The sequence below is a fragment of the Erinaceus europaeus genome, chromosome 9, assembly GCF_950295315.1.
Source record: "Erinaceus europaeus chromosome 9, mEriEur2.1, whole genome shotgun sequence".
Classification (NCBI taxonomy): domain Eukaryota; kingdom Metazoa; phylum Chordata; class Mammalia; order Eulipotyphla; family Erinaceidae; genus Erinaceus; species Erinaceus europaeus.
Window position 1 is genome coordinate 51,828,195 of NC_080170.1, and position 27,382 is coordinate 51,855,576.

The following is a 27,382-nucleotide window of genomic DNA, read 5'->3' on the forward strand; positions in this document are numbered from 1 at the left end:
GAAAGCAGGAAAGGGGGTGGGTAGTAAGTAAAAGCTGAACCAGAGCTTCAACCAGAACTCCTGGCATCTTGGTGAGCTGGTGTTGGAGCGCTGAGGCATTTTGTGGGTGCCTCTCTATATGCAGTGGTGGAGAGCAGGCCTTCCATAGCAAAGCCAAGTAGGGAAAGGGGAGCTGCGCCCCTTTCTCACCGCGGCTGCAGCGCAGACATCTGCCTTCTTCCAGGTGGCATTTCAGCGGAGCTCAACCTGCAATCCCCCCGCGCTTCAGAAATAACGGACCGGTCTGGGCTGCGGCCGCTCCCCAAACGTCTCCTGTGAGATTGCTCCTTCCCCCCAACTCCCCAGTCTCCTGACCGCACCGCGCCCTCCCTGGCCGGACCGGACCCGCTCTTTGCGCGCACACCAGGGCGCCGCAACCCCGCCCGCCGGCCCACGTGCCAGGCCCCACCCCGGCGCCCGCCCGCCCGCGGCTCTTTAAACAGCCCCCCCCCCCCCAACGGCAGCCGGAGAGGGACAAAACTCGTGGCGAGCACCCAGTCTCCGCGCGCATCTGGTCCGGCTGCCCGGCGTGTGCGGCCCTGCTGTCAGGGCCGGTGCCCCCCGCCCCGCGGCCGGGCCGAGGCGGCCTGTGGGCCCGCTGCGGGGCGGGGCGGGGCCGGGCGCGGCGCGGGGGGCAGCGCGGGACAGAGGTGCATGCAGCGGCCGCTGTCGCCGCAGAGGCGCCGGGCCCGGGCGCCGCCGCCGCCGCGCGCCCCCGGCTCCATGCCGCCGCCTCTCCGGCGAGGGGCGGGGGGCTCCGTCCCGGGGTGGGCAGCCCTCGGCGCGGCGCCGCTCCCCTCCCCGCCCGCTGCCGCCTAGGAGTGCAGGCTCGGCGCGCCCCGCGGGGAGAGGGGGCGGGCGTGGGCGGGGGCTCGCGGGTGGCCGGGCAGCGGGGACCCCGCGCGGCGCGGCAGCGAGAGGAGGGGGCTTCCCGGGAGGATGCCCGGCGGCTGGCGGCTCCCGGGTGCGAGCTGAGCGGTCCCCGGAGCGGGGCGCGCGTGGCCGGGCGGGCGTGCAGAGTGCCCCCGCGCAGCCCCCAGCCGCGCCAGCATGGGCTGCATCCAGAGCATCACCTGCAAGGCGCGGATCCGGCGCGAGAACATTGTGGTGTACGATGTGTGCGCCACCATCGACCCGTGCCCCACGCGCATAGAGGAGACCTCGCCCATCGTCCTGCGCTACAAGACACCCTACTTCAAAGCCTCGGCCCGCGTGGTCATGCCCCCCATCCCCCGCCACGAGACCTGGGTGGTGGGCTGGATCCAGGCTTGCAACCAGATGGAGTTCTTCAACACCTACAGCGACCTGGGCATGTAAGCGAGCGGTGGCGCGCACCGGAGCGGGGTCCCGGGTCGGCTCTCCTCCCTACCCTGACCCTGCTCTCTGGCCCCCTCATACCGCCGTCTCTATCTTCTTTGGAAACCTGCCTCCCGCCTCCCCTTCCACCTCCCTCCTCCCTGCGCTTTTGTTTCAGTGACAGGGCGGGTGTAGAGGCTCCTCGCCCAGCCTTTTCTTCGGGGTTGCTTCTGACTCTCCAGATACGCGCTGAGGACTAGCTAGGTGGGCAGATCTTGCCCAGAAGGGCTGGGGAGACTGGCGGTAGCAGAGAGCCTTGGGAGTTTTGGGGCGCGGTCTGTGATGTGTGAGGCTCCACTGTAAGAGTTTGAGGGGACCTGTAGAGAGAAGAGTGGAGTGGAGTGCTGGGGCCACATGGGCTGTGTCATGGCCCCTGAAGAAGCCTGAGCCGGTTTAGAGGGAGGGGACTCCCAGGTGTCCGAGGGGAACTTGGTAGTTTCTGCCCTTGGTCCTGAGAATGTGAAGTCTGAACCCTTGTCCCCGAGGCCAGAAGCTTGGAGCCATCTCCATCTAGAGCCACCTCCCCGCCTGTCTGGCCAGCGCCCTCTGGATGGTTTCGTGGAGCTGGGAAGTGAAAGGCACTGAGCATCCCAACCCAGCAGAAGGGCAGGGCTGTTGGCCTTGTGTTAGCAACCAGAGTCCGGCACAGCACGTTGTTTCTTTTGCTGGAGAAAAGCACAGTTGTCTTGTCCCTCTGGGGTCTCCACTGGCACCTAACTTTACAAATTGTGGAGCTGAAAGGGAAGTGGGAGCTCTCCAACTTGGTTCAGCAGCGCGCCTGGTGGGGGGGCGGTGGAGGGGCGGTGGGGGGATGGCAGGGAGGGGTGAGCCCAGACCTCAAGGCCACTCTCCAACTATAGGGCAAACAGTGAAGCTGCAACCCAGGGGGTGGGGTGGGGGTGGGGTGGTGGGGTGGAGTTTTTTTTGGTTTTTTTTTCCCCTTCTGGTCTAGCTCCTGCCAGATTCCTTTCAGAAGGAGACTGAGCAAACTGCAGTGACTAAGAGGCTTGGGGCCTGCATCCTACCTGCTGTCACAATGGAGGGCTGGGTCCCCCTAATTAGCTGGCACAACCATAGGGAACCCCTTTTCTGGAAAAGCCGATTATATTTATTTCATGATCAAAAACTCTAGCGCACCTAAGGTTCATCTATTGAATATGGATACGGGGTGGAGGAGTTTTCATTTTAAAAGGTCAAACCGTCTTTTTAGCAGCAATTTGCAGGTTTTCTATTGCACTCTGAGAACATGTAAGTTAGCACCAGTCATGGGTGCTAAAAGGAGTTTTGACAAGTCTTTTTGTTTCTTTCCCCAGCCCCAAAGAGTTTGAACTTTTTAAGCACAAAAGCTCCACGGTGCAACTCCTGGCATCTGGGGGAGACTGGCTGGCAAGGGCCCTCTGCTCTGTGCCTCTGCATGCTACCCTGGTCCTTCTGGAAGGCAGCTGGGTGTGAGAGATGGGGACCTATTATTTTGGGTGAATCATGCCATTTAAAAACAGACACACCCTCAACAGAATGATTATATCCCAACACATGGGTTCTTTAAAGCCATATGTTTAGAAACTCATTATTTCCAGCCAAGTCAGAGAAAGCCTCGGACTAAGCAAAGGCACCCTTCCTTTTGTCTCCCCAGACTGGCCCTGATGGCAGTGTGCAGCCCTGCTGAGGGGCAGTGATTGAAGTCTGTGCCCCATCCCTGCAGAGGAGAGCAGGAGAGACTGGGCAGAGAAACTCAGTTGCCCCTAGATGCCCCAGCAAGACTCTCTGTGGCCTATTGTCCACTGTAAATAAGCAAAGCAAGAACAAACAGGACAGTTCCTTCCACCCAAGGAAATATGTTCTGCCCCTGAAAAGCAGATCCATAGATGGTGTGTGTACATCACAGCCCACATGAGTGGATACTGACTCTGAGTGACCCTTCCTAGCTGAACTCTTAACTTTTTGGGATTTGGCGGTGGTGGGATGAGGGTGGGGGATGGTGAGCAAAGAATGTGTTAGAGAGATGTTTCACCTTTCAACTGCCACTTTCAGTATTTTAAGACTCTTGGTTTTCATATGGTTGAATCAAGGGAGCAAAAATAGCCTTCAAGAAATTTTGAAGTGTATTATTTAGACGTGTCTATAGTCTATCTGTCTCTTCATGGTTACAGTAATTGTTGTGTGTTTAAAGGCCACTTTGGTGCTGGGATTTGATTGAATCAATTTCCACAATATGCTTATGCCTTGGGAACTTTGCCAGGGTTAACTTTATCATAGGAGTGCCTACTGAGTGAGAGTAGCTGGGGTCCCTCAGTTGGGATTTTTGCATGGAAAAATCTCTGCAGGCTGTGCTGTGCCCCTGTTATGTAGGGTGAGATTGGGAAAGGGTGTAGGTGCAAGAGCTGCCTTTTCAACAGACTAAAAGGTACTACGTCTAAGGGAATTCACTAATTCAAATGGGAAGAAACCTTTGTGTACAAAGCTTAAAAGAAAATAGGAACTTTGGTAGTTTTCAGTTTTCCATTTTTCCAAGAAGAAGTAGATAGGCTTCTGACAGTGCATTTAAATTAGTTGATCAAAATTTCCAGAACTGAATTTGAACTTGAACTCCAGTTACTTGGAGTTGCCCCACACAGTGCTATAAAAACTAGACTGGGGGGGGGGGGGGGCCGGGCGGTAGCACAGCAGGTTAAGCACACATAGTACAAAGCCTAAGGATCCCAGTTTGAGCCCCTGGCTTTCTACCTGCAGGGGGAGGGGGTTACTTCTTTCTCTCCCCCTCTCTGTCTTCCCCTCCTTTCTTGAGTTCTCTCTGTCCTACCCAACAACAACAACAGCAATGGCAACAATAACAGTAACAACAACAAGGGCAACAAAGTGGGAAAAATGACTTGGTGGATTATTGGCTACCAATTGTCTTTCATTTGGTCTTGATGAAACATTGTATATTTTCATCCTTTGGGGAGGAAGAACCGCTGGCTTTTCTCAACTAAATTATCAATAAGCAACAGTTTACCACAAGCCTTGGGTGTTCAGGTACCAGCAAGAGAAACAAAAGAACAAGCAAGTAGCTCCACTGGCCCTAGATATAGGAGGTAGGGACATGGGTAGTGGGAGCTAGTCCCCCCCCCCCCCCCCAGCAAGGTGGGAGGAATATCAGAGAGTCATGGGGATTGGGCAGGGTGTACAGAGGAATAAGGAGACTAAACTGAGCCCTAGAAATGAATAGGATTCAGTTGAAAATGGTGAGGGACTACTTTGAGAAGGAAAACCAGCACTTATGTAAGAAGTGCTGATAAGAAGACAGAAGGTCTTCCCTGGAGGTGAGAGTAGACTGGCATGGAGAAGTAGTGAGAGAGACTGGGGTCTGCTGGCTGGGCCTCAGGTATGAGGTCTGGAAAGCTCAGGTTGAACTCTCATATTCTCAACCAGACCAAAAGAGGAGGCTTTTCATACCGGCTACAGACTTCTTGGTTGTGCAAGGTGTTAAGTCACAAGTCCTTTATGATGGGACAGTTCTGGATACTAAAATCAATACTCTGAGCGTAGTGTGAATAGAGATGGGCTTCTGTGCTGAGAATAAGGATGTGTGTAGCCAAGGTCAGGGCAGAGGTCACAATAGCAGTGAATACTTCTCTTTCACCATGTACTTTGTCTTCTGGACATAATCCAGGACTGTATGGGGCACTGTGGCCACCCAGAGCAGAGGGCTTAAAATTTATCCCTACAGTCACTCTGGAGAGCCTTGGCCTACATGGAACCTCCTCCTATCTCTCCCTCCCTCTTCCAGCACTACTACCATCTCTGAGGGTGTGACTCAATCATTCTCTCCACCTTTGTTGCCTGTTTGGCTCCATCCACAGTGGCTTCTGCCTACTCCAAAACTGATGTCACCCTGTGCACTTGTGGTTTCCATATTCCCAAGTCGAGTAGACACTTTTGAGAGACATGTTCCTTTTTCTGCAATGTTCCATGTAGTTTACTGCTTCTTCTGTCATGAATTATTTTTGTCTCTCCATGTTCATGGTCCCTGCAGCTAGTACACCCGTAATCAACTATCTTACCTCAAAATACATTGCCTATGCCATTTCTGATTCTTTGTTCTCCCTGGGTAATTTCATGGATCCCCAAAGCAGTAGATACTCTTGGTCACATGCAGCCACCTAAAAGATAGATAGATAGATAGATAGATAGATAGATCCATTTGGCTATTTGAAAGACATCTCAAGCTGCATGTATCAAACCAGAACTGCACCATGACTGGCTGCTCACTGCCATCTTAGTAAATGCCTTCTGCAACCCTGAGTTGCTCAGCTGGTACATCAAGCTGTCATTCACAAACCCACACCATTCACAATGCCTGCTGATCCATCGCTGAGGTAAACCTGTGACTTGGTCACCGCTCCTATGTCTTGGTACCTGCTGTCATCCCTGGTCACCTGCTCCATCAGAGGCTTGGTAACCATAGTATCACCTCCATTCCTGCCCACACCACAGCCAGACCATTGTGACTTTAAAAGTGATAACTGCTGTCACATTCCTGAGCCAGTCTTTTATATAACTTCTGAAGGTACATCCTCACTCTCTGAACTTCTGATTTTCAGTCTTGCTGGCCTTTCCCAATTCTTCACAGGACTGCACTTTTACCATGCTACTGCTTTCTGTCTGGAATACTCTTCCTGCCTGTTCTTTTCTAGTTCCTTCTTCTGTCTCCCCTCTCCCCATCTCAGCTGCCACCTGCATACAGAGACCTTGAGGTGGAAAGAGGCCTCCTTCAGGCTCTTGAGGCCCAGCCCAGTCATCTGCCCAGGGAGCTTTCTACCTGAGCCAACACCTGGACCCCCATTCCAGTGATACCCCCATTAGTGGACTGTGGTCAGCACAGTGCTTCTTCTCAGAAACATCAGAGACCCCAGCCTAGAGCACCAACAGGCAGAGAGGGATCCAGTTCTCTTCTCAGGTCCTTGGTGTCCTTGAGGGGTGACCCTTCCCTCTAATCTTCCTTGTCTCTGCCTGGGGAGGAGCAGCCAAGGATTAGCTGGTTTTATCAGCAAAGCGTTAAGCTCAGGAGATGGATGGAGTGCCTTTCAGAGTTGGGGTTTGGGGGAGGAGACCGGTGGTTAGGAGAGGAAAGAGGAGAGTAAGCAGGCTCTGACGAGGGCTTGTGTCTGTCCCCTGGGACACTGGACATAGAGACAGGTGAGCAGAGAGCTGTGGGTCTTCCCCAGGTAGGAGGCACAGAGTTTCAGATGCTTCATGTTCCAGCTAAAGAAAGGAGACTGGCAGGGTTGGGGGCAATGCAGGATCTGGGGGTGCTGTCCCCCACTTCTGATCTTTCATGCCATGGAATGATCTCAGGGCCCTGACTACAGCATACTGCTGAGAAGACTCCCCAGCCAAAGTTTTCTAGGTTTGATTTTTGAGAAAGAGGGAAAGGAGAGAGACAAAGAAAGGAAAGATACTACAGCCACTGCTCCACCATCTATGAAGCTCCCATGGGATTGTCTATGATACTCCCATGGGGTACCAGTGACTTGAACCCAAGGCTTCATGCACAGCAGTATGTATACTGTATTGGGTAGCCATCTCTCAACCCTACCCCCTTCTGTGTCCAGAGTTCTAATCTGAGACTTCCCCCCGCCCTCCCCAAACTTCAAGCAAAATGCTGTCAGATACCTATCTTACTGGGGAGGAAACTGAGACCAGGTAGGTCAGGGGATGTGCCTGGGCCACCCATCCTGTGAGTGGTTAAACTGCAGCTGTCCTCTGTCTTGATCCTACAGACCTGTGTGGTCCCACCAGCTCAGGTAGCTGAGGTGTCGGTCTTTCCTTGGATATATGTGCTTCCATCTGTCCTGGCTTGGCAATCATAGCAACCCTTTGTTACCATTCATGCTGTTAGATAGACTCCTTAGGCACTGTGACGTGGGTGCCATTCCTGCCAGGGCTGAATAACTCACTTGTGTTGTGGCCCATAAGTGACAGAGCCAGCTTTAGGAAGCAATGTTCCTGTGCCATTGATGGATGGATGGATAGATGAAAGAATGAATGAGACAATCAATGGGTCGGTCCAGGAGATTACCCAGGAGACCCAGGAACAGAGCATTTCTATGTTGGAAACAGCCTCCTTGGTGCTAATGAGAGCCTTAGCATCAGACACAGGGGACCTGCCAGCACCCTGCCAGCACTCCGTACCCTTCCGGTGACATCACAGTCACTTCTGCCAGCCTTCCTCTCCAGGGAGCCTAGATTAAAGAGCAGAGAAACGCCTGTAACATGCAGGCAGGTGGGCTGTAGCGCCTCCTTGCTCTGCAGGGTTTGGGGAGGAGAACCCACAGCCCAGCTGCTTTTTCATATATGGGAGCTCTGAGGACACAGAAGGGCACTACCCTCAGTGGGCGTGGCAGAACCAGCACTCAAACCCAGGACCATCTACCACCAGGCTCATGATGGAGAGCCATGGCTGAGAGTCTCCTAGTCTGTAAAACATTGGCCTGTCTCTTCCCAGCCCTGTGCAGGTCTCCAGGCAGAGATGCTTGTCCTCCCTCTGGCTACATAACTGGCATCCCAGCAGGGCAGCCAGTAGCCCAGGGAGCAGTATAATGGGCTGCCAGGGCAGAGGAGGAGTTCAGAGGTAGCCTAGAGACCATCTGCAGTACTGTCTAGCAGAGCCCAGCTTCTTCCTGGTGTGTCAGTGCATCAGCATGATCAGCAGGGGGAGGAGAGGGTATGGCATTTCCCATCGCAGATGGCTGGCCATCTGTGGGAGGGAGCACATGGGGATCCCTTCTTCCCACCCTCAGCACCCTGACCCAGCCTGGAACCCTTCACAGGCAAGGGTTTCCTGGCAACCCCAAGGGAGACAGGATCCAAGAGATGTCAGAGATGACAGATATTGGGGCTACCCTCTGCCCCCCGCAAGGCTCAGCTGTGTGGCTTCTGTGGTAAGGAACAGATGGGAGAGAGTCTAGAGATGCCCCCTGGCCCCCAACTCTGTTTCTCTTGTGACTGTGCATAAGGTTTCCTTCCCTGTTTCCCTTTTGTTTTCTGTTAACTTGGGGGATATGACCAGATTGGGCTGTGTCTGCTACTCTGCCTGTGCTTTGCCCTGGTGAGATCTGAAGAATTACAGAAGGGATCCCCCTTCTCCCCCAGAAGTCTGTCCCCTTTGGTTGACTTGAGAGGAAGGAAGGTGCTAGGATCCAGTTCATTGCATCAGCTGGTTTACTTGCTTCAGCCTTGACCCCTCCTCCTTGGAGGAGATACCTCAGGTCTCCTGGCCCTGTGGGGTTCTTGGCATTCCCCTACTGATCTTAGCCTCATCCCCAGCCCTGCAGCTCTGCAGTATTTGTAGTGCCCCTTGACCATGATATCCTCTCTACCACCACTCACACTGTCTTCAGAGCAGTTTCCTTACCTCCTTACCTGGTTTCTGCCCTCTGCTCTTCTCAACTATTTGTTTGTTTGCTTTGATTTTTAGATTGATTTATTGGGAGAGAGAGAGAGAGAGAGATATCTTCAGAGCATCACTCTAGTACATTGTGTTGCCAGGAATTGAACTTGAGACCTCACTGTAACATCTGCCACTTGGTGTCTGAAAGCATTAAGATATAAATCAGAGAGGGCTGGGCAGTAGCACAGCAGGTTAAGTGCACACAGTGCAAAACACAAGGACCCACTCAAGGATCCTTGGTCAAGCCCCTGGCTCCTTACATGCAGGGGCGTCTCTTCACAGGCAGTTAAGCAGGTCCGCGGGTGTCTATCTTTTCCTCTCTGTCTTCCCCTCATTTCTTGATTTTTCTCTGTCCTATCCAACAACAATAGCAATAACAACAATAACAATAACAATAACAACAAGGTCAACAAAGTGGAGAAAATAGCCTCCAGGGGCAGTGGATTCATAGTGCAGGCATTGAGCCCCAGCAATAACCATGGAGGCAGAGAAAAAAAAAAAAAAAAAGGAAGATATAAAACAGAACAAGTTGGGGAGTCGGGCTGTAGCGCAGTGGGTTAAGCGCAGGTGGCCCAAAGCGCAAGGACCCGTGTAAGGATCCCGGTTCAAGCCCCCAGCTCCCCACCTGCAGTGGGGTCGCTTCACAGGTGGTGAAGCAGGTGTGCAGGTGTCTTATCTTTCTCTCCCCCTCTCTGTCCTCCCCTCCTCTCTCCATTTCTCTCTGTCCTATCCAACAATAATGACATTAATAACAACAACAATAATAACTACAACAATAAAAAAACAACAAGGCAACAAAAGGGAAAATTTAAAAAAATTTTAAAAAAGAGAACGAATTGTTTAATAATCAGGAACTTAAAGGTAAGAATATAGCGGGGAGTCAGGCTGTAGCAAAGCGGGTTAAGTGCAGGTGGAGCAAAGTGCAAGGACTGGCGGAAGGATCCCGGTTCAAGCCCCCAGCTCCCCACCTGCAGGGAAGTCGCTTTACAGCCAGTGAAGCAAGTCTGCAAGTGTCTGTCTTCCTCTCCTCCTCTCTGTCTTCCCATCCTCTCTCCATTTTTCTCTGTTCTATCCAACAATGACAACAACAGTAATGACTACAACAAGGGCAACAAAAGGGAATAAATAAATATTTTTAAAAATTTAAAAAAAGAATATAGCAGATGAGATTTGGGGTCTCCATTTTGGAAAAAGTTAGGAAGTCTATTTTAAGTATATTCCAAAGGTTCCATGACTTTACTAATTTTGCCTGAGCCCAACAGCTATAATGCATGTGAGGTAAAGGTATTGTTTGGGGAAATGGCGTCAGAGTTGGAAATAGGACTAGAAAGCTGAATCCAGGAAGAGAGTAGTTCCCAAATATGGAAAGAGTGTATAAATACCATTAACTGTAAACCCCATCGATCTGATCTGGGGTCCATATTCAGCACAGGAGTCCCTGTAACCTCTGTATCCCTGTACCACGATGCCAACCTGACTTTCCTGGACAGATGGCCTCACCAGTGTGTCCTGGAACCTCACCTCTCCAGAGCCCTGCCCCACTAGGGAAAGAGAGAGACAGGCTGGGAGTATGGATCAACCTGCCAATGCCCATGTCCAGCGGAGAAACAATTACAGAAGCCAGACCTTCCACCTTCTGCATTTCATAATGATCCTAAGTCCATGCTCCCAGAGGGCCAAACAATAGGAAAGCTTCCAGTGGAGGCAATGGGATGCAGATGGACTTGTTGATCATTACTAAATCAATAAAATACAAATTAAAAAAAAAAAAACTTGGGACCCGATGCTATTAGGCCCAGTGTTTCAGCCACTGCACTACCTCCCAGGCTGATGTCAGTTGGTTTTTCAGGCTGCTGAGCCTTAGTACGCTGCCTTCTCCTGGTCCCATGTCCATAGTCTCCTATTTTGGGGCTCACCCCGCTGGACTGGCCACCCAAAGAACTAGCTGTCATTCACCCTGTGAGCCCCTGAGTTCATCCCCTTCTCCACCTTCTGACCTGCCTGGGCCTCTACTTCTGTCCTGTGGCGATGGGGGGAGTATCCAGATATCCTTGACCATCTTTATAAAGGAAGTGTTGGGGGCTTGGTAGTGGTGGATCCAAATGAACACACACATTACCATGAGCAAGAACCTGGGTTTGAACCTCTGCTCTTCACCTGCAGGAGTGAAGATTTAGGAACAGTGAAGCAGGCCTGCAGGCATCTGTCTTCCTCTTTCCCTCTCTGTATCCTCCTCTCAATTTCTCTCTGTCCTATCTAATAATAAAAATAGAAAGGGGAAATGGAAAAGAAAAAATAGCCATGGGAAGTAGAGGATTTGTAGTGCTGGCACCAAGCCCCAGTGATAACACTGCAGAAAGAAAGGAAGCAAAAATGAAAGAAAGGGGCTACTTCTTTTTTTTTAATTATTTTATTTTATTTTATTTTATTTTATTTATTTTTATTTTATTTTTTCCTTTTGTTGCCCATGTGTTGTTTTTTTGTTGTTTTTTTTTTTTAACCAGAGCACTATTCAGCTCTGGCTTATGGTAGTGCAGGGGACTGAACCTGGGACTTTGGAGCCTCAGGCATGAGAGTCTGTTTGCATAGCCATAATGCTATCTACCCTCTGCCTGCCCATGTTTTTTTATTATTATTGTTGTAGTTATTGTTGTTGATGATGATGATGTTGTCATTGTTGGATAGGATAGAGAGAAATGGAGAGAGGAGGGGAGGACAGAGAGGGGGAGAAAAGATAGACACCTGCAGACCTGCTTCACTGCCTGTGAAGCGACTCCCCTGCAGGTGGGGAGCTGAGGACTCAAACCAGGACCCTTACGGAGGTCCTTGTGCTTCGCGCCATGGGTGCTTAACCCGCTGCGCTACCACCCGACCCCCTGAAAGAGACTATTTCTTAGAGGAACAACCAGACTGTGGGTCTGGGGAAGAACAATTACTACTAGAGAGATCAAGGACATTTGGGGCCACTTAGAGCTAGAATTCAATAGCAAAAAGCCAGGCTTGAACTTTAGCACAAATACTTCCCTGTGTGTTTCTTTAGCTTCATTCCCTGGACACTCAGAAGTGGGTATTAATATTGTCCCTATAAAACTGGGGGAAGCACATCTCAGGTTGAAAAAATAAACACACAATAGATGGAGAGTTAGGGGAGGTGACTCAGAAGCAGAGTGCAGGACTTGTATGCACAACGTCCCAGGTTCAGTCCCTGGCACTGCATAAGCCAGAGTGGTGCTCTGGTCTCTCTCTCATATAAAGAAGTAAAAGATGGTAAGCTGGGAGAAAGGGCACCTGGTAGAACATACACTTAACTATGTCAGTTCTTGGATTTGAGCCCTTGCACCACATGGGAGAACCATGTATAACACTTGGGGAGCTCCATGGATGGTGGAGCTGTGCTGTTTTGTCTCTCCTTTTTTTGTGTGACTGTCCTTTCCTCTCTCTAAAATAATAGGGAGGCTGCTCAGTGATATTGCATATTTGTGAGTCCCTGGGTTCTTCCCCTGCACCAAACTAAAAGGAAAAGAAGTTTAATTAGGAAGGAATGAAGGAAAGAAGGAAGGAAGGAAGGAAAAATAGATGTAAGGAGAGGTGGTGGTCATATTTCAAAGCTCAGTGGCAGACCAGAAGAGGTCCCCAAAGGAGTTAGTCTATTCTAAAACTTGTATGTGGGAGGAGGGGGATAGCACAGTGGTTATGCAAAATAGATTTTCGTGCCTGAGGCCACAGGATCCCAGGTTCAATCCCCTACACCACCATAAGCCTGAGCACTGAGCATTGTTCTGGTGTAAAAAAAAAATTGCACACATATATACATATACAGATTCATATTCATACACACACACATATTGGTCTGTGTCCTTTACACTGGTTCAATTCAGTGCATTTTTATGAAAGCTTACCATTTCTCAGAGAAATGCATTACAGAGAGTCTACAGGACTGTCTTGCCTAATGGTCAAAAGAGGGAAAGGGAGAGGCAGTCGGTTTTGTCCCTCCCTGATGCTGGTTAGATAAGGTCCCTCCAGGATTGTGGCTGCATGCTAAGTGCTTCACTGTCAGAGAAGGTCGTTCTAAACCCAAATCCATCACTGATTCACTAGCTGATCACCTAATAAGCAGGAGGAAAACATCAGACACCAGGACTTACACATGTAGCCTCTCATTTAATGCTCATTTAAATTCCTATTATCTTGGGGCTGGGTGGTGGCACACTTGGTTGAGCGCATATGTTATAGTGTACAAGGACCTGGGTTTGAGTCCTCGCTCCCCACCTACAAAGGAAAAGCTTTGTGAATGGTGAAGCAGGGCTGCAGGTGTCCCTTATCTTTCTTCCTCTCTATTGCACCCTCCCCTCTTGATTTCTGGCTATTTCTATCCAATAAATAGATAAGGACAATTTTAAAAGAAAGTTTAAAAAAAATAAGTTCCCATTGTCTCCATCTCTTAAAGGTGGAGACTGAGACTTTGGGAAGACCACACAACTTGTGAAAACATATGATTTTTTAAAACCATAACTTAATATCAGGTTCAAAAGACACCTGACCTATGTTTCTTAGCACCATGAGTACCTCACTGATTCACCTAAAAGAGAGAAATCTACCTCAGATTCCAGGTGGGAGCTGGAAGCAGCACCTGACTTGAGCAGCCGCCAATGGCAGGAGTGCAATCTCTTTGACAGGGCTGCATGTGCTCCATAGGCATTTCAGGATTGCTCTGCCAGCCAAAAATGCTCTGAAGAGCAGACCATTGAATATTCAGGTTGTTGATGTCCTCAGCTCACCAGCTTAGCCTTTCTTCACCTGCAGTGCCACCTGAGTGGGTGTCAGGGTTGGAAAGACACTAATGGCAGGAGACTAAGGCCAGGGGTGTGTCTTTTGCATTGAGAAGTCTGTGGAGACATCCCTGAAACTCGTTCCATGATATTTGTTCATTTCTACCTCTAGGCAACCTCTTGGGCTCTGAGTTTGAGCATCAGTGGACCCAATAATCTATAAATTTAATGCAGACATAGAAAAAGTGACCCAAGCAAAACCCTAAATACATAGTCCAGGTGTGTGTGTGGGGGGGAAGGACAGTTAACTCATCTGGATAGTGCACTTACTTTGTCATATACAGAATCAAACTTTGAACCCAGTTCCCATTGCACTGAAGGAAGCTTCGGTGCTGTGACTATAGTATCTGTCCCTCTCTTCCTCTGTCTCTCTGTCTCTGCCTGAAAAAGTTGGCCTGGAGCAGTGAAGCCCCTGTTCTTCTTCTAGTGTTTGCCCTTCTTCCGTAGCCAGTCAACAGCGTCAGGTTGAGCCTGATGTCTGCTTATTGCTGGCTTTGAAAGTGACTGGGATCCATGTGGATTCAGTCGGCTAGGAAGGATCGTCAGTTTCCCCAATTAATGGGTACTCACGGGATGCACCATGAGAAGGTCGATCCAATGCATCCCGAAGCCCCTGTGATCACATAAAAATAAGGAAGAAGGAGGTGGAGGAGAAGGAGAAGGAGAGGGAGGAAAAGAAGGAAGAAAGAAGAAGGAGAAGAAGGAAGAAAGAAGAAAGAAGGGAGAAGGAGGAGAAGCAGGAGTAGAAGAAGGAGAGGGAGAGGGAGAGGGAGAGGAAGAGGAAAAGGAAGAGGAAGGAGGAGAAGGAGAAGAAGGAGAAGAAGGAGAAAGGAGAAAGCCTGGGGTCTTAGACATCACAAAATCTGGATGACGAAGGTGAGGTTTGCCCCTGATGTCACCAGCCTTTCCAGCAAAGGGCAGTGGGTGGCAACCCCTCTGGGGCAGCAGCCAAAGATCCATCTGGGAGCAACTTTTCTCTCAAGGTGAGTAGCTTTCCATTTTGTTCCCAGGGAGGCAGCCCCCAACTGCCTGCCTTTCAGGAGCCCTTTCTCCTCTCACCCCATAGCTCCTCTCCCCTCTTCCTCCCACCTTGTGGGATAGAGCACCTCCTTTGGGAAATACTGAACATGCATCTGACTCCCTTGAATGGAAGCAGTTGATACTTCCTGTGGTCCCGGATTTAAATCTGTCTTTTCATTTCCTACAAATCCGTGGCCATCTGTTGATTTCGTTCCTGTGACACCCACATAAAGATCATTCATTCAGAGGATCAGACCCACCCCCTAGGCCCATCCTTACTCACAGCTCCATGCTGTCTTCCAAATGCTGAAGTGTATTGGTCTGTGAAATTATCCCTCCCCCTTGCACACATGAAGGCACACATGCACACATTTGAAAGATGCTAGGTGGGTGGAGGGGAGATAGCATAATGGAGATGCAAACAGACTCTCATGCCTGAGGCCCCAAAGTCCCAGGTTCAGTCCCCTGCACCACCATAAGCCAGAGCTGAACAGTGCTCTGGTAAAAATTAAAAATAAATGGAAGTAAATTTTTATAAAAAGCTTTAAAAAAAGATGTTAGGCAATTTTGATTTGGATATTCATTTTCTAAATCATGTTGTAGATACCCACAGATCTTTTTTTTAAAATATTTTTTAATTATACCTTTTATTTATTCCCTTTTATTGCCCTTATTGTTTTATTGTTGTAGTTATTGATGTCATCGTTGTTGGATAGTACAGAGAGAAATTGAGAGAGGAGGGGAAGACAGAGAGGGGGAGAGAAAGACAGATACCTGCAGACCTGCTTCATCGCTTGTGAAGTGACTCCCCTGCAGATAGGGAGCCGGAGGCTGGAACTGGGATCCTTAAGCCGGTCCTTATTCTTTGTGCCATGTGCACGCTTAACCCACTGCGCTACTGCCTGACTCCCTACAGATCTTTTTTTTTTTTTTTATAAGTAAATACATTTTTTTTAATATTTATTTCCTTTTGTTGCCCTTGTTGTTTTTCTTATTGTTGTTGTTATTGATGTCGTTGTTGTTGGATAAGACAGAGAAAAATGGAGAGAGGAGGGGAAGACAGAGAGAGGGAGAGAAAGACAGAAACCTGCAGACCTGCTTCACTGCCTTTGAAGTGACTCCCCAGTAGGTGGGGAGCTGGGGCCTTGAACTGGGATCCTTACGCTGGTCCTTGCACTTTGCACCACCTGTGCTTAACCTGCTGTGCTACCCCCTTATGCCCCTCATAGATTTTTCTCCCTGTTGGGAATCCACTGATTTGGGTACAGGATTTTTTTTTTTATGATGCCAGGGAATGAACTAAGAGCCTCATGTATGTGTAATACTAACAAATGACTTCCAGGGCTCAGTTTTCTTCCTCTTTCTTTCTTCCTTTCTTCCTTCCCTCTATCTTTTATTCCTTGCTTTCTTTTAGAGGGAGAGACATGAAGAGGGAGAGAGAGATACTACAATATTATTCCGTTGTTCATAAAATCATCCCGGTGCTTCAGTGTTGTTCCTGTGTAGTGCTGGGGCTCACACCCAGGGTCTTGGGCATGGAAAATGTGTGCTTTAATGGGAAAGCTATCTCCCAGCCCTCATGCCCTTTCCTAGGAGGTGATAGAACCCTGGTTCCAATAACATAGCTCATGATCCTCTTCTGGGTGGGAATCCACCATGGAGAGTGATGGCAGGATGGGAGAAAGAACCACCTGCCCTCCCCCCCACTCTCTCATATAGGCCTGCTCTGCTTCTGCTTCCCTCCAACCTCCCCGCTGAGCCTTTCCAAGCTCCTGCATGTTCAGAGTCAGTGAAGGGAGACTGGGGCTCCAAGTGCCCCATTTCCCATAATGCTGCACTGCATTGTAGGGCAGCTGTGCCTCTCGATGTTTCCCACCTACTGGAATCACCGTGATGCTGTCCCTAGAATAGGCCTGGGAGCTTCACAATGTGGGATTCTGCATTTCACTGGATTGCTGATGATCACTCTGTGAGAATAACAGCAATGGTGGTCTCTCCTCTGCTGATCCTCGAGTCAGTTACCTACAGAGCCTAAACTGCTTTAGGGACCAGCATACCTGCTAGACTGGGAGAGCCAGGAGCCTGGAGTCAGAAGGCTCTTGCCTTGGATCTTAGCTCTGCTGTGTCAAGGGGTGGCCCTTTTCTGAATTGTGTCATCTATAGAATAAATCAGTAGTCCACTGAAAGAAAAAGTGGCAAGAGCTGATGTCTTGGGTCCTTTTTACCCCTTGTGTACCCAGGCAGACAGTGCACCAACCTGTGGAGTAGCCCCACCCTCTACCAATTCTGGGGAGCCAGCAGCCCCTCCTGAAAATCAGTCAACACAGGAGACTCAGTAGCACATTCTCTTCCCAGCAGTTCATCCTGCAACATACTTGACTGCTGGTCATTAGAACAAGTAATGGCTAGCTCAGTTGGTAGAGCATGAGACTCTTAATCTCAGGGTCATGGGTTCGTGCCCCACGTTGGGCACCATTTGTTGTTAAAATTCGGCGGCTCTAGCTGGCCGGGCTAGCTTCACGGGCGGGTAACAGAGACGACCAGAGACATACGGCTGGGCAGGGAAGCTGTATTTCTTTATTCAGGAACAACAATTCATAAACTAAACCAAACTAATCACCAAACAGAACTCTGCTGCCTCTTTGCCCCCGCGGCGGCACAAGCACTCTCTCTTACTCTGGAACTCAGGAACCCTCTCGGGGTTCCTTGGGGCGGGGCCAAGCAGGCCCACGAAATTAGCAGGACTGATCCAATTTTCTTGGCGGGGGAGATCTAGAACAACCCAATGTAAGCATACAACAATGGCCTGAGCTTGAAGCAATCTGGGTTCAGGTCCTATCTCTCCCTCGCTAGCTTGAGTGAGAGGGGAGCAGTGCAGACCTGGCCCAGAGGAGTGGAGGGGAGCAGGCACATGCAGACTGTAGAGTGAGGTGCCATGTCACTCATAAAACATACACTCATGGACACCTACTCTGTGTCAGACACTGTCTTGATATTCCCTAAATGTTAACTTGTATAGCAAGACTCATTTGTCACAGAATATCATATCCCAGGAGCTCATCGGGCTTCTCACTCAGCTCAGCTTCCTGCTGCCCCTTTGCTTGCTTGTCAGCTTCTGGGCCTCTTTATTTCTGATCATTACTTTTGATGCAGTTAAGCCGCTGTGAAGAGAAGTCAGGGTCACAATTTGCAGTGGTACTGGCTGCAAGGTTGGCAGGAATGAGAGCAGAAGCACAAGGCATCTGGACATGCAGGTCCTGTGGTCATGTCACTGGTGGGCTCTTGAGGACAGTGCACAGCTAGAAATCTGTCCCAACAGGTCCCACTGTCCATTAGCCAGACTCTGGGAAGAGAAACATGCTATCTTGAAAGCACTTGGTACTTCTTGGGGAAAGTCATGCTGTCATTCAGACACTGGTGTAAAATTGAATGAACCCTGCCTGGATGAATCTTCCAAGTTCCTCCCCCTGGTTCTCTTGCATCTTCTGTGTCCTGGGTTAGTTCACAGCAGGGTATCATGAGGATACTGTACTTAGTCTATCCCACCTGGAAATGTAGGTGGAAGACATGGCTCCTGCAGAGCAACGGCATAGAAAGACCGTGCTTAGATTTGCCACACTTCTTCCTGCCTTCGAAACCATCTTGCAAATGCTGGGACCCCTTGGGGGACTCTTTTAAATTTATCAAAACCCAGCTTTGGGAAATGGATTTGAAACGCAGAGATTCTAAAAGGTCTCAGGGAGAAGCCTGTGCACTGTCTCTGAGATTGGAAGTTCTAGGGCTGGTAAAGGAGGGGTCCTTGGGCCCTGGCCTCCTCTCCACAGTGGTGAGTCAGCTGAGTCTGTGTCTGTGCTGGTGGGGCCGGTCACCCCATACCTCATGACCAGAGTGGACATTGTTCCACGTGGAATTCCTTTCTCTGAGACATGGTAATGTCTTCCTCCTCTCCTCTCCTCTCTGCCCCCTTGCTTTGCCTCTTCAGAGAGAATTTCTACTTTTCTGTCACCTGCTGTGGAGTTGACTAGAAAAGCTAGGCAGCTTCCTCATGCTTCCCAGTGACACAGATAGGGGCCAGCTCACATTATCATTAAGAATTTAAGCTGGGGTGTGTGGGGGTGGGGAGTTCAGGCAGTACACCCTGTTTTTTTTTTTCTTCTTCTTCTTTCTTTCTTTTTTTCCAGAGCACTACTCAGCTCTGGACTATGGTGGTGCTGGGGATTGAACCCGGGGATTTTGGTGCCTCAAGCATGAAAGGCTTTTTGCATAACCATTATGTTGTCTCCCCAATCCCACATCCTGGTTCTTCATCAAGATAGATTTTGAGTTCCTTAATAAACTCCTATATGTCCTTCCTTCAGATATGAATGACTTTCTGAGTTTGGTCTCAGAAGTAAAAGCAAAAGCAACTTTTCTGTTGTGATTTTATTTCAGTGATGTATTCCTGCCCCCCCCCCATTGTTATTTCCCTCCTGGAGCCACAGAAGCCAGGTCCATGCAGGTGTCTAAAGAACTTGCAGAAGTAGGTGCTACATGGAAGTCACCTGGAGAAGGTGAATCCCTGCAGGAAGACTGAACTCTTCTCAGGGAATTCATAGGGACCTCAGAATTGGCCTAATTAATGTTTTTGCATACTAAGGTACCTGTTTTCCTTGTAGACATAATTAGTGTCTTTAAAAATAATTCTCCAGGTGAAAGATGTTAATGGCTTCTCTTCCTGCCCTGCTGAGCAGAGCCCGAGAGCTTGATAGTTTCAGGCCAAATAAAAGGAATCAGTACTTATGCCCTAGGTAGTAAATATGTGAAAACTGTTACTCCAAGAAACAGTATGGGCTGAAATTAGAAATAGATTCCAGGAACAATTTTTTAGTCACGGATGACAGATATGAATTGGGCTATTGAAAGGGAAGTTGAAGGACATTTCCTAAATGTTATAAGTTGACATTACAAATGAGTTGACAACAATCTCTGGTGGCCCCTCTCCCTCAAGGCAAGAATTTGCTGAAAGGTGGGGTATGTACTGGTCTATATTTTAAATGTTCATGCTCTACTCTTTGTTAAGCCAGTTTCATCAGTCTAATTCTATTATTATTATTATTAATAATATTATTTTCAAATCTCCTTCTTCAGGGTTCTCTAAAATGATTTGGCAGATTCCAGAGGGTTCTACAGCCCTATCTCAGGAAAGAGACCTGAGCCCCACTGGGCTATGGCCAGCTAGTTGCTTGTCCCCAGTATATCTGTGCACCCCTCCTGCCTTGTTTCTCAAGTCATAGAGAGAGGGAATTGGATGAAAATTCCTCTGAGATTTCACTGGTGGAAATGTTGTATTCATCTGCACATAAATTGGATGTGTACACTCATATGTGTGTGTCAGGGCCAGTGAAGGAGCAAGAGAAATAGTTGTTGGGTAGGGAGACTGCTGGTCTGGTCTTATTTGTCAAAAAGGATAAAGTAGAGGATTTCCCCTTCTGCCAGGAAGTGAGCATTGTTGGAACAGTGTAAGGAAACCCCACTGAGAGAGCTCCTCAGAACTTCCTGACTTTGAACCTAGGAGAGGAAGGGAGAGACATAGGGAGGAGAATGTGAGTCTCAGATCTGAGCTCAAATGGGACTCTGTCACCAGGGAATCCCAGCCTCTCATTGGTCAAATGAAATCATCACAGAAATTTGTGGGCTTGGATGAGGATGAAATGAGATTAGGGCACAGGGCTGGTGGTGGCACACCTTTTTTGAGCCCATACGTTACTATGCACAAGGACCAGGGTTTGAGCCCCCTGTCCCCACCTGTAGGTGGGAAGCTTCACAAGCAGTGAAGTAAGTCTGCACTTGTCTGTCTTTTTCCTTCACTATCTCCCCCCTCCCTTCTCAATTTCTCTTTTCTTATCAAATAAAATAAAAGGGGGAAATGGCCATCAGTAGCAGTGGATTCAGTGTCTGCACCACTCCCCAGTAATAACCTTGGTGGCAAAAATAAGATTAGGGCACAAAGCGTCTGTCTCAAATCACAGTAGAGAGTCATTGCACAGAACATAAGTATGTTCCAGAGTGGCCTTGGGGATGGCACTAGAGCATTAGAATTGAGAGCATGAGCTCCCAAGTTTGATCCTTGGCATCGTGTATGCCAGAGTGATGTTCTGTTTCTCTATTCTTTATCTCCTGTGCTAACAAACATATATTTCCTTTTTAATAGAGGGTTAGAGACAGAAACATACAGGAGGGAGATAGACACACTTGTACAGCACTGCTCCACAACTCATGAAGTTTCCCTTCCTGTAGGTAGGGGCCAGAGGCTTGAAGCTAAGATCTTGTGCATGTTAACATGTGTACTCTCCTGGGTATGTTACTCCCTGAACCCTAAGCAAATCATTAAAGGAAGAATGCTCCTAGAATGGAGATAGGAGTTCCCAGACAACAGAATGACAAGCTCCTCAGAGTAATTGTCAGAGAAGAAAGAAGTCTGAGTAAGGATGCTATCTGAAGTTGTGTAAAGACTCACTCCAAAAACAGGTATTAGGTTTTGAGACTTTGTTGGGAAGTGAACCACCAGGGATGGAGTTAGAGAATCCTATGAAAGGAAAGGTCTCACCCGAGTAATGGGGCTGACGGGTTGACATTCCATGCCTGACATCTCTGAACACAGTCTGAAGTGAAGCACACCAAGGTGGTACTCATTGTGTTGACTAGTTTGGGATCAGCAGAGGTGATATCATTTGGTATGAATTGAGAGAAGCATGCAAAAAAAGTGATCACTACTCTAGAGGTTCAGGACTGTGGAAATATAGGCTCTATAAAGGAAGTGAGAGTTTCCTGCTGTCTTAGGATTTAAGAAGGTAATAGTTATTGCTATAATCATATTATTTGGCAGTTGGATTAACTTTGAAAAATCTCTTTGTTAGGAGTTGCTGTATCATACACAACATCACCATATTTTATGTCCATTGATACTATTTGTATATAGCTGTGCCACCAGTTGCTTCTGTTCTCCCTGGTCTAAGCTTTTAAGAGAGTCAGCATATCAAAGACTCAGCCTATGGTCTGTGCATTAAAAAGCTTGAGACATTCAATCAATTTTTCCCCTCTCATATTAATTAAATAGTGATTTGTATGACTACAGATTAATAGGAGTGTACATAAACACCATTCCCACCACCAAGACTGTGTCCCATCCCACCCCCCCACCCCCCACACCCCATGAAGCCAAACATATGCCCTCACCCTTAACCCAGGGTTTTTACTTTGGTGCCCTACTCCAAATTCAGTAAAATCCTGCTTTGAGTTTCCCTTTCTGTTCTTCTTTCTCAACTTCTGTTCATGAGTGGGATCATCCCATACTCATCTTTGTATTTCTGACTTAGCTCACTTAACATAATTCCTACTAGCTCTGTCCAAGATGGGTCAGAGAAAGTGGGTTCATGTCGTTTTGTGTGGGCCACGGAGAAGAGAGAGAGGGGGTCCGGAGCGAAGAGGAAACACAAATCTTTATTTGCGCTGGCACCTCAGAGTTGGGTGCTAGAGAAACAGGTTGGGCCACATGGAGGTAGCAAAAATGGCCGCCTCACGCAGTAACCATTCCTGCGTCTGAACACCGGAGTGAAGCGCTGGCAAGAGAGTGAGGTGCGGAAGAAGAAGGGCTTTTATAGGAGCAGCTTTTGCGAGAATAGGAAGGGGGAGGAGTAACCATAGCACTTCAGGATAGGATAATAACTCTCGTGAGAATGGGAGGGGGGAGGAGTAACCAAAGCACTCCAAATATCGCGGGGGAAATAGACAATGCCCTGAGGGCACAACATGGTGAAACAGGCACTCCGAGAATGTCCCAACTCTCGTGGGAACTAGCAGTAGCCTGAGGGAACAACATGACAGATGTGACTGCATCAGCACAATTTCCCAGCATCTCCCCCTTTCCTTTTATCTAATGCCCAGGGCAACAGTGTGTAAAGTCTATGAACTACTCAGGGTCAGTCTATGAAAAACCAGCAATGTGAAGGGAAGGAAGCTGCTGTAAAATTGTCTAAAGTGTCCAAAGGGTATACCATCAAGTCCGATAGAAGTCTCAGTCCAAAGTAGGTGACTAGGGGGAGAAATGGCAGGGGATGAAATGCTGCATGAGGAAGGTCAGCCTCTGGAATTCCGCTTTTCTGTAGATTGTGAGCTGGAACCGCCAAAACATGACAGGCAAAGCAGAAGCAGGAAAGGCAGACAGACAGTAAAAAAGTTCTGTCCTTGGAGTCTGTGAATCAGGTTCTTCAGATCGCATCAGGTGACATCTAGGGTTTCGGGGGGGTGTGCCACTGCAGTCGTGCCATCTAGTAGGTGATGTCAGGGTGTGCAGGGGTCCAGATGGTTTTTTCCAGGATCCTGTGGAAGAAACACAAACAATCTGCTTCTCGTGGTAGCCGGGCATCTGATTTGAATGCTTTTTAGAAAAAGGGGTTTGGTGCCTTAGCCAACTGAGTATTGGGAGATGTATCTGTCCTATTCATTTATTATTATTATTTTATATTATTTGTCATGGTAGTCAGCCGTTATCTGGAAAGTCCTGGGTGATTCATGGGGAAAAAGAACTTATCTTTTAACAAGGACTCTAAGGTGTAGGGAAGCGGGATCTTTTTTTTTTTTTTTTGGTATTTTGCCTTTTGTTGCCCTAGTTGTTTTATTGTTGTAATTATATTGTTGTTATTACTGATATTGTGGTTGTTGGATAGAACAGAGAGAAATGGAGAGAGGAGGGGAAGACAGAGAAGAGGAGAGAAAGAGACACCTGCAGACCTGCTTCACCGCCTGTGAAGTGATTCCCCTGCAGGTGAGGAGCCAGGGGCTCAAACTGGGATCCTCAAGCCGGTTCTTGCACTTAGCGCCACCTGCGCTAAACCCGCTGTGCCACCGCCCGATTCCCAGGAACTATCTTTAACATAAACTCTATGGCCATGCCAATAGCAACCTTGAGGGCACATGTTTTGATGTTTGGAGGACTTTGTTTTGTGGCAGGCCGGACTGTGCCTGTCTTAGGTTGGGGATCAACCTTCCGTCTTACCCATCATTGGAACACCTGGTCATTTTTGCCCAGTAGTACCAGGTTCCCTGTCTTAGGTTGATTGGATAGCGCTAGTTTCCCTTTTACCCATCATTGGCTAGCCAGTCCTCTACAGGGTGGACATTCTGATGGAGGGGGGCAAATCCTCCACAGCAACTCAATATTCTGCCATGTCCAGCCTATGATAGTGAGTTTGTATAGGTTGCATCTTTATGGCATCGATCTGTTGTTGCAAAAATGCCATGAGCTTATTAAAAATTATAGGACCGTGGTCTGGGAGGTATCACAGTGGATAAGGCGTTAGACTCTCAAGCATGAGGTCCCAAGTTCGATCCCTGGCAGCACATTTACCAGAAAGATATCTAGTTCTTTCTCTTTCCTCCTCTCTTTCTCATTAATAAATAAATCAAAATGTTGAAAAAAAAGAATTATAGGACCTCTTGTGAGCAGAAGAAGTAAAACAAGCTAGGGTCCCACAACTAAGGGTAGACAGGTAAGGAAGGGGGAATGTATCCATTGGTATGAAGAGGAGGGATCATATCTTAAGTCTAAGGGAAGCAGTCAGTGGATGTGATGTCCAGGGGAACAGCCATTTGTCTTTGGGGGTAGTAAAGAATGTCCGTGGCATGGGTGATGTTATAAAGGGAAACATCTTTAAATTGTTGGCTGACAAAGGCAGGCCTATGGTGGCAAGACAAGATACACCAGTTAAGTGTACAAGAATATGTGAATATTGTTAATTCACATAGGTTGGATATGGAGGAACTTCTTACAGTTTAATACCTTACCATATGAACAGATGATTCCTCATATGAAGGTTTGATAGCTGTAATCACTTAATTGTGAAAAAAATAAAACTTGTAACAAGTTAGAGGTTTACTATAATTGACTTTGGACTATAAACAGACTCAGGTTACTTAGAGAGTTAACGCATGTTAGTGACAATGGTTTTAACATTTAGAGTACTTTGAGCAGATGGGTCATACAAAAATTTTTGGTCATTCAACACACTCACAAAACACAACTGGCCAGTCATAACATGAGACATTCAGGGAAGGGGTAGGAGAGAGGGCTCTGTGAGCCAACTTTTGTAGGTTCTGCCATGTCATATTATGGATCCTGGGATATATCCTGCAGCTAGTCCTCTTGTATTTCTTGTTCTTCAGGGATAACAGTGCCATCATGAGGGTATTGTCAGACATGGCGGGCAGGAACCCAGACAGGTTTAGAGTAATTATGTGGGAAAATGCATGAAAAACCTCTTCCCATGGTCAATAGAGGGTCAGGCCCTTTCCAAATTTTATCGAATGGGTCTTCCCATTTGACCTTAATCGATGGGAGAGTAGATGGTGTTTGCCAGTGAAGAATAATAGGAGGTAAGTCCGAGTTATTGTAAATATTAAAGAGATTTAATGTAGTTAAGGCTTTTGCTAGCTGGATATTGGGGGGGGTACATTCCTCCTTTATCTTTATTTAATTGAGCCTTAAGGGTTTGATGGGCCCTCTTGACTATGCCTTGTCCTTGTGGATTATAGGGAATGTCTGTGGTATGAGTAATGTTCCAGAGGGAACAAAAATCCCGCAGGTCCATTGTCAGTTTTCAGTTGAAGAGGTAAGCCCATCACAGCAAAACAGGAGAGCATATAGCATATAAGCTTTTTAGAGCTTTCTCCTGTCTGAGCTGTTGCCCACATAAATTTAGAAAAGGTATCAATTGAGACAAATACATATTTTTGTTTGCCAAAGTTTGGTATGTGGGTGACATCAATTTACCAAATAGCATTAGCTTTTAAGCCTTGGGGGTTAACACCAAGAGTCTGAATAGCAGGTGTTTTTATGAGACTTGCACAGGAAGAGCATGTAGCTAGGATATGTTTTGACTGTGGTATAGGAACATCAGGAAATCGAGCTCAAAGGCCTTTAAGATTAACATGGGTTAGGGAATGAAAGTCAGCAGGATCAGAGACAGAGACTAGGAGAGCTCCTGTGGAGGCAAGGCGGTCAGCTGCGGCATTCCCTTCGGACAGGGAACCAGGAAGAGGGCTGTGGGAATGAAGGTGCTGAATATACAGTAGTTGGGTTCGAGAACAAAGCATAGAGGCGATTTGAATCAAGAGAAGGGAAAGTGGGTTGTCATCAATTTTCACATAAGAATGAGCAAGCCATGGAATTAAGTTAACAGTATACACACTGTCAGAAAAAAGGTTGAAGGATTCAGGTATAGCTTTTAATACAAGGAAAACACCATAAAGTTCTTTGTACTGAGGGGAATTCTCAGGAAGCTCAGTAAAGAGAGGTTTAGGGGGTTGTTTGTCCAGGTAATATATAAGGGCAGCAGCTCCCTTTTTCCACCATCAGTGAAGACTGTAGGAGCAGAAGGAATGGGATCTCAAAGAGAAAAGTTTAGGTGCTAGTAGAGGCAAAAGAGGTAAAGAAGCTATCAATTTATTAGAAGGAAAATGGTTATCTATTTGTCCTGGAAACCCCATGAAGCTCATGGCAAAGCAGGAATGATGGCGTATGAGCTACTCTGTATCTGTGAGAGAAAAGGGCAGAATAATTAAATCCGGTTCTTTCCCTAAGACCTGCACAGACCTATTTCTCCCTTGGCGAACCATGAATGCTAACGCGTCTATCTCAGTGAGGAGTCTTGGAGTTCCTCCTACTGGTGTGTGAAGCCACTCAAGAACCCCATGGTCTTGCCACAATGCCCCTACTACTGTGGGGGTGGAGTTGAAGATTAGAAGGTTTACCGGAGAGGAGGGGGAGAGTTGAACAAGGTGCATGCCCTGGAGGGCCTGGTTAACCCTTTCTAGTGCCGAGGAGGCCTCGGGAGTGAACTTATGTTTTGAGGAGGACTGTTTGTTTCCTTTCAACAGGTCAAACAGTGGTTGGAGGCAGCTTGTCGGCAGATAGAGATACTGCCTATGCCAATTTAAATTTCCTAGAAAACTTTGTAAAGAAGCAAGAGTAAGATTAGAAGGACAGGTGACATTAGGTTTTAAGGGACGAATTTGGGTTAAAGAAATCTCTGAACCTAAAAAAGATATTGGAGGAATTAGCTGTATCTTCTCAGGAGCGACATTAAGGCTGCTTTTCTTTAATGCAGGAATGAGAAAATCACGTAGGGTACAGAGATCTGTATCTGATTTTCCCCATATTAATACATCATCCATGTAATGAAAAACATTAAGGCCCTTATGGATATATGGAAAAAGGGCAGATTTAACAGCCTCTTGACAAATTGTAGGACTATTGGCCATGCCCTGGGGCAGCACCACCCATTCAAATCTGTCAGCAGGGCTGGCGTTATTAATAGAAGGAACAGAGAAGGCAAAACGTTTATAATCTTGCAGATGCAAGGGAATAGAGAAAAAACAATCTTGCATATCAATAGCTATGATTGGAATTCCCGTGGGAATTGCAGAAACAAGAGGCAAACCCCTTTAGGGGGAGCCCCAGACCTGCGTGGTTTTATTAACCGCATGGAGATCTTGGAGGAGGCACCATTTTCCTGAGCACTTTTTAATCACAAAGACAGGAGTATTCCATGGGCTTTGAGAATGACAAATGTGTCCCAAGGACAACTGCTCTTGGACGAGCTCCTTTAAAATTTCTGCTTTATACCTAGGTAAAGGCCACTGTTCCACCCAGACAGGCTCATTAGAAAGC

At 47.8% G+C, this 27,382-nt stretch overlaps 1 protein-coding gene across 2 annotated transcripts in view; it reads left to right on the top strand.

The window, feature by feature from the left end:
• The first annotated feature begins 527 nt into the window (after positions 1-527).
• FAM78B (family with sequence similarity 78 member B) overlaps positions 528-27,382 on the top strand; it is a 49,821-nt gene continuing 22,966 nt past the window's right edge. For both annotated transcript variants that reach the window (XM_007525185.3, XM_060197892.1), the window contains exon 1: positions 528-1,352. In XM_007525185.3, the coding sequence (XP_007525247.1) occupies positions 1,090-1,352 (263 nt within the window). In that variant the 5' untranslated portion in view covers positions 528-1,089. The remainder of the gene's footprint in view (positions 1,353-27,382) is intronic.